This window comes from Lutjanus erythropterus, chromosome 22 (genome assembly GCF_056507025.1).
Source record: "Lutjanus erythropterus isolate fLutEry1 chromosome 22, fLutEry1.hap2, whole genome shotgun sequence".
Classification (NCBI taxonomy): domain Eukaryota; kingdom Metazoa; phylum Chordata; class Actinopteri; order Lutjaniformes; family Lutjanidae; genus Lutjanus; species Lutjanus erythropterus.
Genome location: NC_139338.1, coordinates 16,171,756 through 16,185,527, shown reverse-complemented (window position 1 = coordinate 16,185,527; position 13,772 = coordinate 16,171,756). Strand labels below are relative to the sequence as shown.

Here is a 13,772-nt window from a genome sequence, read left to right as displayed (position 1 = left end):
CTATCTCTATTCTAATACAGTATGTTTTCCTATGTAATATGATTAAAACGATGAAGCTAACTAACACTACAGTAACTGCAGCTCTGACATAAGAAAGCTAATAAATTTACAATTTTAAAGCCCTTAAGGGAAAAGTAGACACAATGCAGGATTGAGGAGATAAAGTATTTCACTTTTGTTTAATCTCTAAATTGTGTGACAGAGATGATCCATGACAGGAGGAAGATGTGCTTTGCGTGATTTGGTGAAGTGCTGTTCTGCTTCGGTTCTTTGAGGATCATCGGATCAGTGCGCTCCAGAGTTCGCAGCCTTTGTCGTCCTTGCGTTGACAAAATCAGATTTCCTGTATCCACACTGTTGAGAACAAAAGTGTTGATTATGGACACTGTGTTTATGTTGATCTTTTTTTTTCACTGTGGTGCCCCCCAGTGGTAGTATCAAAAAAGACATGGTGGCAGACAGCGAGGCTCATATGAAGCAGTGCTGCTCCTGGATTTTAAACTACAGACAACAACCAGATACAACCAGAGACATTAAAATGTCATTAAAAAGACTTGTAGTCATATATTTTCACTTGGGTTGCAAATTGTAAGCACTTTCCTTAATCGATCATAAGATTAATGAGCGATTAATCGATTAATTGTTATTTTAAAAAACATAAAAACTATGCTTATGCCAAACAATACAACAAATGTGTTGTCCTCCCTCAATCAGTTAAATTTTACTTGCTTGATGAATTGATCATCGATTAATTAATTACCCCTAATTTTCACAGTGTGGTATTAGTACTTTAACTTTAGTAAAGATACTTCTTCCACCACTGAGACAGTTTATGTGTTATACTGTGTTGTATCATGTGGATATGAACCCACCTTCCTGTAGGCTCCATGTAGATCACTGTGTTTCCACATGGCGTGCAGCAGGACGCACGCCGCCTGACCCGCTCTGCTTGGACCATAACTAGGAAAATGAAAGCAGAAATTATTCTAAACCGTATATACATATTATGTAGGTATAATAAACACTGCACATCAGAGGTTAAAGGTTCTATGGCTGTGAAATGTGAGGTGTGTGTCAGGTGGACTGACCCGTTGTCCTTGTTGCTGATGTTGATGATCTTTGGGAGCGCTCCCTCATTGACGATGGCCCTGACATGCTGCCTGTTGCCCTGACTCAGGTTAGTCAGGATGTAACACAGACTGGCTGTCACCTCAGTGGGCAGGTCGGTGCCGGTGTCGTCGTTGGGGAGCATCCCCACTATCTCTGGCAGCACCTGCTTCACTTCAAAGCAAACAAATCAAAGGTATGTTGAAAGTGTGCACAGTTATAAAGCAGCAGTTTCTGTCCAAATGTGAACAAAATGGTCAGCGAACAAATTCTGTGCGGAGAAAAATAATATTCAAAAGCTCAAAGTGTCTCAGGTTCGAATGGAAACGGGTACCGATTTCAGGCTGCAGCTCCTGGTAGCGCGACAGGTTTCTTATTAGCGATATGGCCGTCCTCTTCACATCACTCTCGCCCTCCTCTAACATCTTCTTGATGTGCTGGAGGCCATTTTCCCGTTGAACAATAGTGAAGGTGATGGCTTCAATCAGCTGCCAGGACACAGAAAATATATCAAATTTAAATTTGATTTACAGGTCTTCATACATAATAACTGCTATGTTTTCTGATGCTGTTAAAGGTTTGATTACATCAATAATTTCTTGTAAACAGTGTGGCAAATAGTTGTTTTTTTAATTATGAAAATACTCACAGTGCCTTTTAAAATAAGTATATAAATTAGCAACAAACTACAACCACATGCACATGTTTTTGTCATGCCACAATTTTTCCTGACCTTAGCTGACCACCATTAATCAGTATTTTGACTTATATATTAATTAAGAATATGAAAGAATTGCTTGAATTTCTCCATTTTATATGATGATGAATTTAAAAGTTCATATCCGCAACTTTCTAAAAGCCCCCAGTTGTCACCTGTGCTTCATTTCCTTTCATAAATCCACAGATCAGGTAAAGTAATTAAATACAGTATATTTCTTTCTTGAAGGACCAGTGTGTTGGACTTAGCGGCATCTAGCAGTGAGCTTGCAGATTGCAAAAATCTCCTCTCACCAACCCCTTCCAAAAAGCTGCATCTAGAGCCCGTGTTTAGTTTGTCCATTCTGGACAAACTAACCCCATACTTAACCCCATAAATCCCCATAAATTTTACACACTGGAACTTTAATGGTTCTAGAGAACTACATATTGGGTGTTTTGACTGTTGTTCAAGAGATTAAGCAATTTTAAGACTTTGAACTCACTTTGGCAACTTGAGATGAATATTTTGTCAGTATTAATCACGATGCCTAACGAATTAATGTGTAAAAAATATTTTGCATCCCTGCCACAACTTTGGACAACAAATTTGACATCCCAACCTCTACTTGTAATTGTTTTACAACTGTATTTTATTTTACATTTTAATTATCTAAATTATCTAAAACTTTCAACTCACATGTGAATCTAAAAAAGTACAATTAGATCTACGTTGTTCTTTCCTCTTCAAACAAAGAACCAGTGAGGCTCTAAAAATAAACAGAGCTGAACTTCAGTTTCTGTCCCTTCTCACCGCTCCGTTCCCAGCCGTAATGTTCTGCAGCGCTCCGATGGCAGCCTCCTGGGTGTAGTGACGCACACTGCGGGCCATCAGCGACAGGTACATCCGGATAGTGATGGCGCTCCACAACCACTCTATGCCACGAGGGTTGGCATTCTCCTCCAGCAGGGGGCACTGTCGCTCCAGATGCTGCGTGAGGAGGAACAGTGCAGCTCATTTTAGATCAGTGGGTTCATATAAACAAGAGGCAGCTATTATCCAGCAGATTAACAATGAATGGCAAACATTATTCTCCTTTGTCTTGTTTGGTTTTTCTTGCTTCTTGTGTGTTTGCTTGTGCAGGCATTTAAAGTTGAATTAACCAGGGAAGACCGGCTGAGCAGCTACGCCATTCTGCACCATCATCATACTGTAAATTCATATAATTATAAACAATTTATGCTGCCCAATGCAGCAGTCACTGAGTATCTGCATTGCAGATGATTGTTTAAGGGGTCTAAAGGGTATGCAAGGATTTGTAAAGAAGTGAAAATATGAAATACATTTTTCCAAAGTGTTTATTTTTAATTTAGGTCTTGTTTCATGCTTAATATATCTACTTTATCCTCCTGTAATACATTAAAATATGTTTGATTCTTCCCAAATCTGGAGGTGTATACTGTACAGGAAGTTATCCAATCAAAAATGATTTGGGGAGGCTAACTTACCCTGCACATTATATACAACCACACTTTACTTATGGGTCATTCTAGCTGGCAGATTAATATCATTATATAAGTGTGTGTATGCAGTTTGCAAAAACTTTGTTTATATTTCTAAATATACTTATGTAGCATAATTCACACTGAAATATTTTACATCACAGAAGTATAACACATTTAAATTCTATTCTTCTATTCTTTAAAGCCTTAAAGGGGCACTTTAAGGGGCAGGAGAAAGATAAGCATGATCGCCTTCTAAGAAACTGTTTTACGGGTGATTAAACCTGCAGCAATCCTGCAGCTTTCACAGAATATCTCAAATATTACAACACAAGGACATCTTTTGTATTGTCAGTGTGGATTTTTGTCCGCAGGGATTACCTCTGTGATCTTGGCACTGCGATAAGAAAAGCATCCGACAGCCTCAGGTTTGGGAGCCAAGTTTTGTCGAGATTCTCTGAGATCTCTGGTGTACGTCTTAGGAAGCTCTGCCTCTATCTGATAAGAGAGGTTGTGCAAGATGCAGACGCAGTTTTCTGTGGACTTCAGAGCAGATGCACAGAGAAAAAGCAAATTAAATACAGCACAGGAAGCTGAAAGGGATAGTTCAGATTATATAATATGAGGTTGTATGAAGTATTTATTCATACAACCCCATCAGTCAGCACCTAAGCCATGTACTGCAACAAAATGTATTTTAGCTCCGTAAAATGGGTTCACCTAAAAAAAAACTTACTGTGTGACCGTTTTAAAAGGATACTTCGGATTCACTGGTGTTACACAGTAACACTAACAGACAAAGGCAGCAGTAGACCAGCAACTCCCGTGCCAATTTTGGCTATGGAGTTTGGTTTATCTAGGGAAAGCAATAGTTGATTCATATGAAAGTGTTTTCTGGTTGGAAAAGGCTGTCTGACTGCAAAGTAAAGTGCTGAAAATATTCTAAATATGCTGTAGACTTAAACTAATATTGATTTTTTTTTTAGGTGGACTTTTTTAAAGTGGCTAAAATACCTTTTGTTGCTTACCCTGTAAACACCAGTACATTGCTTGGCTTGTTTAGCTTGTGCCCCTCTTTGCTTCTCAAAACTGGGAGCACGTCGACCACCATCTACTGCAGCGATACCGCAAAGATGCAGAAATTCCCACATTTGGACCCGTAACAGGTCGTACTTCAGATCAAACGGCTGAGCTGTTGTGAAACAGACTGTGAAGGTTTCTCTTGAATGCTTATCATTTTCATTTCACCTTGTCATCTGTCTTATAGTCGGCTATGGCTCCCCGGATGTAGTAGACCAGAGAGTCAATGAGATTCTCACACTCCCTCATTGCTTTCCTGCCATCTGGACCAGCAGAGCTCAGATTTCTGGAGACACAAACAGTCAAAACAATCAAGGTAATGTGGCAATCAGATAAGAGGTTTTCAGTACCACAGAGCCACATAACAAGGACTTCCCACATTATATTGAGCTAAATAAAAACATCAACCATATAATTCTGAAAAGTTAATTGTTGCACTGTTTTGGATCTCTTGTCAAAGCCAACAGCAACCATAACAAATGATTTTGGAGACTAACAAAACATTTTTATGTAATCCAATTTCCCCAGCAACATAAATACAACAATTAACATTCTAACTCCGCACAATGGGCTCTTTGTGCTGAGATGAAATATAAATCGCAGAGGAACTCATCATTTTTCTCATCCGCAGGGAGCTCAAAAGGTTTGAGAACATGATTAGAGAGAACTTGAGAACACTGGGCCAGCGAGGACTGAGTGATTTCAGTTCAGCAGAGCAGAGAAAAGAGAGAGCTCGATGAATAATTCAGTCTTTCATTCATTTGATCTGGCTGTAGTTGCCAGGGGAGCAGTGCGTCTGATATCTCCTGCTTTGTAAACAGAGGGATGATATATGTCTTAACAACTAAGTCAAAAAGTATGATACATAATCTCAGACCACAGCAGAGATACTGTGGTTTAATGCAATGCCACGATAATAGAGAAAATGTATAAGAAACATGACAGTGATGATTTATCAGTTTGAAAGAATATCAGTTTTCCTTTAAGCTTTATTTCATGGTGTAGCCAGTAGAAACTAAAGTTATTATATGTGGCTCATGAAGAAGAAATTATCACAATTTAACACAGCTTTGAAGCGTGAAAAGGTTATTTTTGCAGTGCTCTGAACACCCACTGCTCCGAAAATAAACACTCTCCATGCAACATAGGTTATGGGTAGAGTGAAGTTAGGGTTAACCGTAATGACTCAGGTCAGGATTTTATTCTGACATTAGAAATTTGTCTGCAACACCAGAAAGACAACCTATTAAGGGCAAAACACCTGCTGATTCAGTACCATGTTCAGGGCTGGCAGTAACTGAACTCACAACTGCACAATGACAGAGTCAGACTCTGTCTCTGCATTTAAACAATCCTAGTATTAGGAGCAGTGGGCAGTCGCTGTGCAGGGGTACTGAAAGGACAATTGACCTAAAGTCCAAACCACTGCACCACCATGCCATAGGAAGAGTGTGCATTTTTGGAACAATGGGCATTTGGTTTCGAGATGACAGCCTGTCAGACAAAAGGGCTTTCGGTCCGATGGGACATTTTTCAGACTACTGAGGTTTTGAAATATTGGGCCGTCACAGGAATGGCATGGTACCAATTTAGCTGAAGGACAACCTCAGAAAGCTGCTAGCATGGCTGTAGATGATTAGTCTTCTCAAGGTTAAACAGAGAGACTGAATATTTCTTCAACTCATAAAGAAGTAGCTGTGTTGCTGCTCATTTTCTTAACTTTTATTGGGTTTTTGCCAACAAGATCCACAAGAAATCAAAAAGAGAAATTCTTCTTTCCACAGATATACGGTCAATATTCCTGCTTATTATTACAGCAAGATTCAGATGAAGGACGATAAAAGTTCACTCCATGCTCAGCGACTGTTTACTCATAACTCAGCTTGGCAGAGACGGATTCAGTATATTACTGTTGCTCTACCATCTGTTAACTCTTGCCCTTTGTAATCATAAACTCTTTGCCATACGCTGCACAGTCAGCAAACATGAGCTCTGCTGTGCTTCTTTTTCCACTGCTGATAGAAAACAAATTCAACTTTTGGCCATTCTGGTCCATACTGATCCAAAAATGTGATTTTTGTGGTCATTGCTGATAAAATAAGTGAAGTATAATCAAAGTTTCTTCAGGATACAAAGTGATATTTGAAGATGTTTTCAAATTCTGTACAATACAAGCTGATTATATGACACCAGTATTGGTATATAATCTACACTGCAAAAGCTCCCTGACTGACTAATACAAAGCCAACAAAGAAGCCTACCTCAGGCAGCCAGTAGCGTTGTGAAAAACAGCATCATCAGCGAGGAGCTCGTCTTTTGGGTTCTCGCCTTCAGAAATGCCAGAACTGGGCACCAGGACTGACTTGGTGAGGACATACAATGCCTCTTTGGAGAGGCGCTCCTTCAAAAGGTCATGAGAGGAAAGGTTCCACAAAAGACCTAGAAGTGAGATGGAAATATACTTTATTATATGCAAAGATATATATCTCAGAATTGCAGTTTTTCCTGCTTGCACAATTTAGTTATTTAGTTATACAGTGAGCCAAGACGTTTTTTTCAGACTTTTACTTAGAGAGTGATGAAGCTGCTGCTTCTGCTTAAATGAAAAGGATCTTCCTCTTTAACAAAACTGTCTCTTTCCATAATGTTGTCAGACACAATCTAAGCCTGTCACTGGCAAAAACAAATACTTTTAGTGGCCTTGCTTTTGCTCCTTTTGCAATATTTCTACATCTAATGCCATAAATTAAGGGTTTATTTCAACTAAAGCAGAGTTGGTGACTATCAAAAGAGTGGAAAGACAAGCTGAGTGAGTTTTTAAACATCGGAGTTCCTGATTGTGTAGTTGGGTAAACAACTGACCAGTAAGTTCTCGTCTGGTCTCCACATCACGGCTGCTTTTCAGTGCACTCAAAATCGTGGCCAGGCCATCATTTTCCTTCACCTCCATCTTGTTTTCGGCGCTCTGATAAACGACATTACGTAGAGCACCAGCGGCAGCGCTCTGCACCTCCTCATTGTCAATGCTGAGGAGCTGCAGGAGCTTTCCAATCCCACGAAGATAGTATACCTGGAGACGAGAGTGGATCATTGATTGACAGATTCATTGGTAGAATATCTAAAAGCCATGCCTTTTTCTGAAAGTTTGATATGATAATTATTTACCATGGTCATCAAAGACAACCAACAAAACATGAAAGGACTGATATCACTGCTAAAGATTTTGTCAAGTCATATAAACTGAACTCTCCCTTGCTATATCTATAATCCCTGAAGTGTCTCAGAGAAGTCAGGTTTGGACCAAAATCCAAAAAGTTTAAAACCCGTCTGGATATCCGTAACTTGGCTTCTGTCTGCTGAAATGTGGCAGTAAATCCTACTACAAACAATATCTGGAGGAGGTTTAAGCTTTAATTATAACATTACGGTGCAGACCTTAACCCTCCAGATCTTCTCTCATTATTCTGTCTGTCATATGGCATTATAGTCAGCTATTAAAGGGATAGTTTGATTTTTTTTTAAGTGAGGTTGTATGAGTTACATATCTACAGTCAGTGTATTACGTACAGTAGATAACGGTTTATAGAAGCAGCACGAGAACTGGTGTAGGAAGCTAAGCTAAGCAATATACTGCTGTGGACAGGGTCAGCAGAAAGAAATGTATTTTAGCTCTGAAAAAATAGCCCACAATAAAAAAAAAAACAATAGCAGTTAAAGAGTACAGTATATTTAGCAAGCTGTTGACCTTGCTGTCGCTTAGCTTTTTCTGATGAGAAACCACCATTATAAAAATCATATGTCACTCTCGCCGAAGGAACCAGACTGCATCAGAAAAAACAGTAATATCACTTTCAATCTGTTAGTTTGTTTGTGTTATTTTGTGATTTCAGTGAATCTGAACTGACCCTTTAAAACACCTAAGTCAAACAAAAAAACTAACCAATCAGTGCAGCAGTAGATCAGCAACTCCTGTTTTCTTTGGGGGTGGAATTGTTGTTTTTATCAAAGGAGTTTGGTGGCTATGGAAATACTAGTATTTGACCCTGTCCACAACAGTACATTGCTTAGCTTGCTGCGCAAGTACTCCTGCATACTGGGAGCATGTTGACTGCCATCTACTATGAGTAATACACTGACTATGGATAACCCCAGTTCAAAAAATCAGACCTATTCCTTTAATGTGTAAGAATCTCTGTAAAATTATCTTATACATCTAAACATACAATCTTTTTAGCATCAGTGCTCTTCAAACATTGATTCTGTATGTAGCTGGCTGCACAGATCAGTGTCTCCTCATTGTCCTGGGTCAACAGGTTCACGGCCCTCTCTATCGTCATCTCTGGAGGCTTGTTCTCTGACTTCCTGTGTGGGAAGACAGCCATGAATAAAAAATTCTCAACCAATACTAGACCATATCAAATCATTAAATGCGCACAGATCTTACACTGTCATGACATTCTGCGCCTGTATCGGCTGGATGGGCAGTTCTACTTCCAGAGATCTCCTCCCATCCACTTCTATGCTGGTGACCGAGGGCGGGTATGAATTCATTCTGCGGAACCCCTGACCCGCCCTTCTGACCTTAGCCAACCAGGACAAGCCGTCATGAGGCTGGACAGCACCAGACATCATATCAGCACTTTGTACCGGCTGTCCCCACACAGGCTGTCTATCCTGTTTGACAATAGTCTGGTGGTGACTCCGGCGGGAGCCATATTCACCACTCTGCTGAAACACTCCTCTTGTAAACACAGGCTGCGGTGCCGCCGTCTGCCTGAGCGACCTCCGGCGGAAGCTGTCCAATGCGGCTGTGGACGCTTGAGGTCGTGTGGCACGTGGCGCCTCTGAGAAGGCATATCGACGAAATGAATCAGAACCAAATGAGCGGTCCAGCACAGTGCCCGCCACGTGTGAGCGACTGGGTCCTGGATGGGTGTACGTCCCGTAACGGAGGGCACTGTGATTGAAGTGACTACGAGGAAACTCTGGGCTCTGTGGTGGAGACACCTCCATCCTCCTGGAAGGTTTTTGCACTTGGTGGCTCGAAAGAGAGCGGTTAGTGAAACCCAATCCATTTACCTGAGGACAAAAAAGCACATAATTCACACTTAAATGTTTATTCTCTGATATTCTCACTTTCCTTTCCTCTTTTATTAGCTCTGAAAAAACAGCCCACAATAAAAAATCAATAGCAGTTAAAGAGTACGCCATATTTAGAAGAAATATTTTGTGTAAATTTTAGATTTTCCTATATATTTAGGTTCCTGAAATAATAATACCAATAACCTAACAGTGAAGAACTTTTCAACATACACATTTATTTGAACAGAACAATTTCTGGCATTGCAACAGTTAATAATTTCTCTTTCTCTTTGCTTTTTTACGTAGGCATATATTCACATGTACAGTACTCTCCCACCTCCAAAAAATTCAAACACTGTCTGGGAGGACTTTAAATTTAGCAGCTAGCATAATAGTCCAAAATGCATAGTATCGCAAACTAATTAACTGTTCACCAAGTCATTATGATGACTTGTACATATAATTAGTTATTTTAATTTATATACTGCATTTTTTCCATTCAGTCTTGATGTATGTGTTACTTAACATCTGTATACAGAACAAACCACTACTGAGCCACAGTCAGTGTGGTTTCAATTACATACAATGTTTGAAATGTGTGCTCTTACTCTGTGCTGTATCACAACACAATTGTGTATTACATCATGAGATTATAATGTAGTTTTCCCCTTGCCAGGTTAGCATACCAAGCCATGGTGAAGCTCATTAAGGAGTGGCTCCAGCCATCGGCATCTTGCCAACACCTGACTCAACTAACTCCTAGCTAAACCACAACTGGACAAAAAGGTGGAGCATGAGTGGAGCCGAGGTGACCAATTGAAATGGCTACCTAACAGCTAGCCGTCTCTGACGGCGCCATCTGTCACTCAAAGCGGGCACGGCCTCAATCAGGCATAAGTTTAAGCCTTAATATAATTTATATAAGAATTCGCCCCAGTGCAGTTGTCATGAATGAGAAATTAATATTGTGACATCACTAATTGTACTCCAGTAAGTGATTTGAATGCTTTTTCCACTACTGGCCAAATGTAAGAGCACAACGATTCATTTGATAGTGCTGGAGGCTCTGAACACAAAGCCGCAGCAGACCATTTGACTACATTCAAATTATAGCGTGCAACATGTCTGTGCAGTGCTTTTATAATGGACAGGTGCAAAATTCAAAGAGAGGACAACTGAAACAAGCAAAGTATTGAACTGAGTGCGTTTGATTATCTGTTGTGAAAGTAGAGACTTCAAAGCCGATCAGACCAGTTTCAGCAGGGAAAAAGAACAATCAGATGAATGTTTTAGTGACACATGAAGACAATGAAAAATATCTCTAAATTGTTTGTGTGTGTTTGTGCATGCATGAGTAAATAGATACAGTGAGGCGAACCAGTCCCGTACCTTCATGTTTGGTAAATGTCCATCTGTGGCATCAAAGCTCTTCGAAGTGTTTTTCTGTAATGGGACACCACCTGAAACAAGTTGAAGAGGTTTTGTCAGAGTGTACAGTTTCACACTGTAATTACCTAAACACTCGGCAACACTAACTCTTCCTCAGGTGAGGAGGACGACTCCCACCCTGACTGAGCCACGAGCGTACGGGACACACTCATAGTGCTGCGAGCGTCTCTGTAAACTAGTGCAAATCAAATGTCGTGGGGATTTGCATAAAGAGGGACCAACAAGAGGAAGGCAGAGGGAGAAGCAGGGAAACAGAGATAAAACAGAATGCCCATGTCGATTATTTATGTTCATCATCGACTGATATAACTGATACAAATGCCCGGTTTGTGAAGCACATCTCCAACAAGGCCTGACCATTATTTCTAGACATTATCTTCCCAGCGTGCAACACATTATCCCAGAAATTATATATTATTGTCATTTAAAGACCGTTTTATGCCAGTGATATAATGAGAATAGCAACATTGTGCAAGTACACTCTTTCAAAGAGCAATGAACTTTCATTTCATACAGCAGATAAAGAGAGGACAGAAGCAGACATAATGACACAAAATGTGTCTCAGTTTGGTTTTCTTTGTTTCTTTCAGCTCAGGCACTATGAAGAAAATGCTTAGGTGCCCATGGTAGAAAACACCTCGCTGTTTATTCTGTCATCATGTTGGCTAAAGTGCTGGTGGTATTCTTATTAGGGCTGAACAATTTTGGAAAAAATATGTCACTTGAATTGTTTTTGACTGACATTTCAATTGCATTATGATGTGCAATTTTAGAAAGAATGGTAATTTTTCCATTATTATTCCCATTTTTATTGAAAAAAAAAACACTAAAACAATTATAGTGTGATTTATGTGCCAAATAAATATTTTTTCTTAAGTCTGTAGACTTCTCTGCAGCATGACAATATTTAATGTAAAATACTATTTTGATAAACATTTCACCTTTGACAAATATTGCACCTCCTGCAATTTGAAAAATTCAGTAGGCCATATTGCAATTTGGATTAAATTTCAATTAACTGTTGAGCCCTAATGTGCAGCTTATCTCCCCAAAGGCCTGACAAAACCCATTATTTCTAGAAGTTATCTTCCAGGTGTACAGCCTGAGAGATACTGGGGTTTTGGGGGCAACATTGTGTCAGACAAAATAAGAACTTTCAGGATACCACCATTTATTTTCTGATTTTTATAACCAAGCGATCGATCACTTACTTGCAGCCCTATTAATATGTGAAGTAAACATAGCTAGTGACAGATCTGAACAACTTTCTTGCAATGTCTCTGGTTAATAGAGATGTATATCAGAGGTGCAACAATTAAATCATTAATCGATTATTAATCGAGAATTAAATTAATCTGCAACTGTTTTTGATAATCACTGGCCAATACCAAGTACTGATCTGATAAAACTGCTTCAAAGTGCAAGTGTATATGCCTGGCTCAGGTTAAACCATTTCTGACTACTGACTGACTAACTTCGCCATCCTGGAAAAAAATGGGTATGCTGCTGGGAAGTCTAGGGTCCTGTTTCGGTCTTAATAAACTACATTGATGCATAGACTTGCACACTTTTCAGGTGTATCGGAGACATTTTTCAATACTGGTATCAGAACGACTCTACAGTGGTTAGTCAGTCTTGAAAAACACATGGGGTCTGAAATTCCTTCACACCCAGTTTAGTTCAGGAACTTAATCTCTCTCTTTAGGGATCCATCTCTTTGAAAAAAGAGAAGCCAACATACTAAATCATCTTGTCTAAATATAACAACCCCATTAAGCAGCAATGGCACACTGATCTTTTAAGGAATGAAATCAGTGCTGTCCTACAAACATTATTATTATTTTTGGTTGACGACTGACTCACCCACATCTTCATATAGGTTACCAGTGCATAATACATAAGGACATGGCCCCTCAGGGAAGCAGGCCAGTGGGTGATATACTGAATTTAATCTCTGTCAGCTGTCACTACCATCTCCCTTTAGGCTGATGAATGAAACTACAGAAACCTGTCTGACGAGCTTACTACTATGATAAGGCATGTGTTTCAGTCACAACACAAGCCTGGATTTAGTCTAAATGATAGCAGATCTCCAGGGGGCCACACACAGGGGCCACTTCAGGGTTTGGTAGTGGAAGTAGGACACCTCAAGAGGGTCTCAACATCTGGTCTTTGTTGTTTTTCTTGTAAAATACTCGACAGTTTCACACAGTCAGTGTTTAACAGTTAAAATGAAACTATCTGAGATCTTTATGGGGAGAAACTTGCCTATCATACACAAATCTGAAAAAAATAGGAGTAACACAATCTGTCAGATAGGTGTGGCCTGATGTGCATCTCTTGAAACCTGCGAGATAACATCTGGGTTCTTCTTCTTCTGTGGTGTTCTGTAATTCAGCCACATATTAATCCTAACAGCGGAGGAACACTTCAAAACGAACTTTACCGTTTGACAGAGTCTTTCTCGCCTTCCGCGCCAGTGTGAGCTGGACCTGCTGCTGGACGCGCCGGCTGCGGTCGCTCGGAGTCTCTTTCCCGGACGACCTCGCCGTCGGCAGAGCCAGACTGGAGTCCTCCAACACGGACGAGTCCTGCGCAGGTAACGCCGACTTAAAAAATAAACCATCCTCCATCGCGAACGAGTCCGTCAGGAGTCTACGTCTTCATTTACAACATACAGGTGCTGTTCCTGGGTTAATGTTTAGTCCTCTTTTGTCCCCACTCAGGTGGGTCGACGTCGTGCTGACACTGAGGAGGGCGGAGCTACAGGCGACGCACCTGAGGTGTCAGGTGTCGCTGCTGGCACTGGTATCTGTTAAAGTTACTTTTCACAGTCAATATGTGCTGTGTAACTA

At 40.2% G+C, this 13,772-nt stretch overlaps 1 protein-coding gene across 2 annotated transcripts; it reads right to left on the bottom strand.

The window, feature by feature from the left end:
- Window positions 1–209: 209 nt before the first annotated feature.
- On the bottom strand, window positions 210–13,642 carry pkp2 (plakophilin 2). Of its 2 annotated transcripts, XM_084711342.1 has the most exons (13): window positions 13,364–13,634; window positions 10,858–10,928; window positions 8,831–9,465; window positions 8,610–8,748; window positions 7,249–7,456; window positions 6,648–6,825; window positions 4,555–4,672; window positions 3,688–3,849; window positions 2,618–2,794; window positions 1,442–1,595; window positions 1,089–1,281; window positions 873–960; window positions 210–354 (listed from the first exon to the last, which is right to left on the bottom strand). In XM_084711342.1, exons 1-13 carry the CDS (start codon window positions 13,548–13,550, stop codon window positions 286–288), a joined length of 2,379 nt encoding a protein of 792 aa, XP_084567468.1. In that variant the 5' UTR covers window positions 13,551–13,634; the 3' UTR covers window positions 210–285. The 2 variants fall into 2 exon arrangements, 1 of the variants encoding a protein (XP_084567468.1); XR_014769008.1 differs by lacking the exon at window positions 210–354 and having other exon boundaries at window positions 1,089–1,276; window positions 13,364–13,642.
- Between the last annotated feature and the right edge of the window lie 130 nt (window positions 13,643–13,772).

What these genes read in the sequence shown, in the direction of transcription:
- pkp2 (XM_084711342.1), bottom strand. Translation starts at nt 13,550, where the DNA reads ATGGAGGATGGTTTATTTTTTAAGTCGGCGTTACCTGCGCAGGACTCG. An exon ending in GACCAGACGAGAACTTACTG is followed by an intron (nt 6,826 to 7,248) that starts GTCAGTTGTTTA and finishes TCTCACTTCTAG; the next exon opens with GTCTTTTGTGGAACCTTTCC. An exon ending in TTACGGCTGGGAACGGAGCG is followed by an intron (nt 1,596 to 2,617) that starts GTGAGAAGGGAC and finishes GTGTCCTGGCAG; the next exon opens with CTGATTGAAGCCATCACCTT.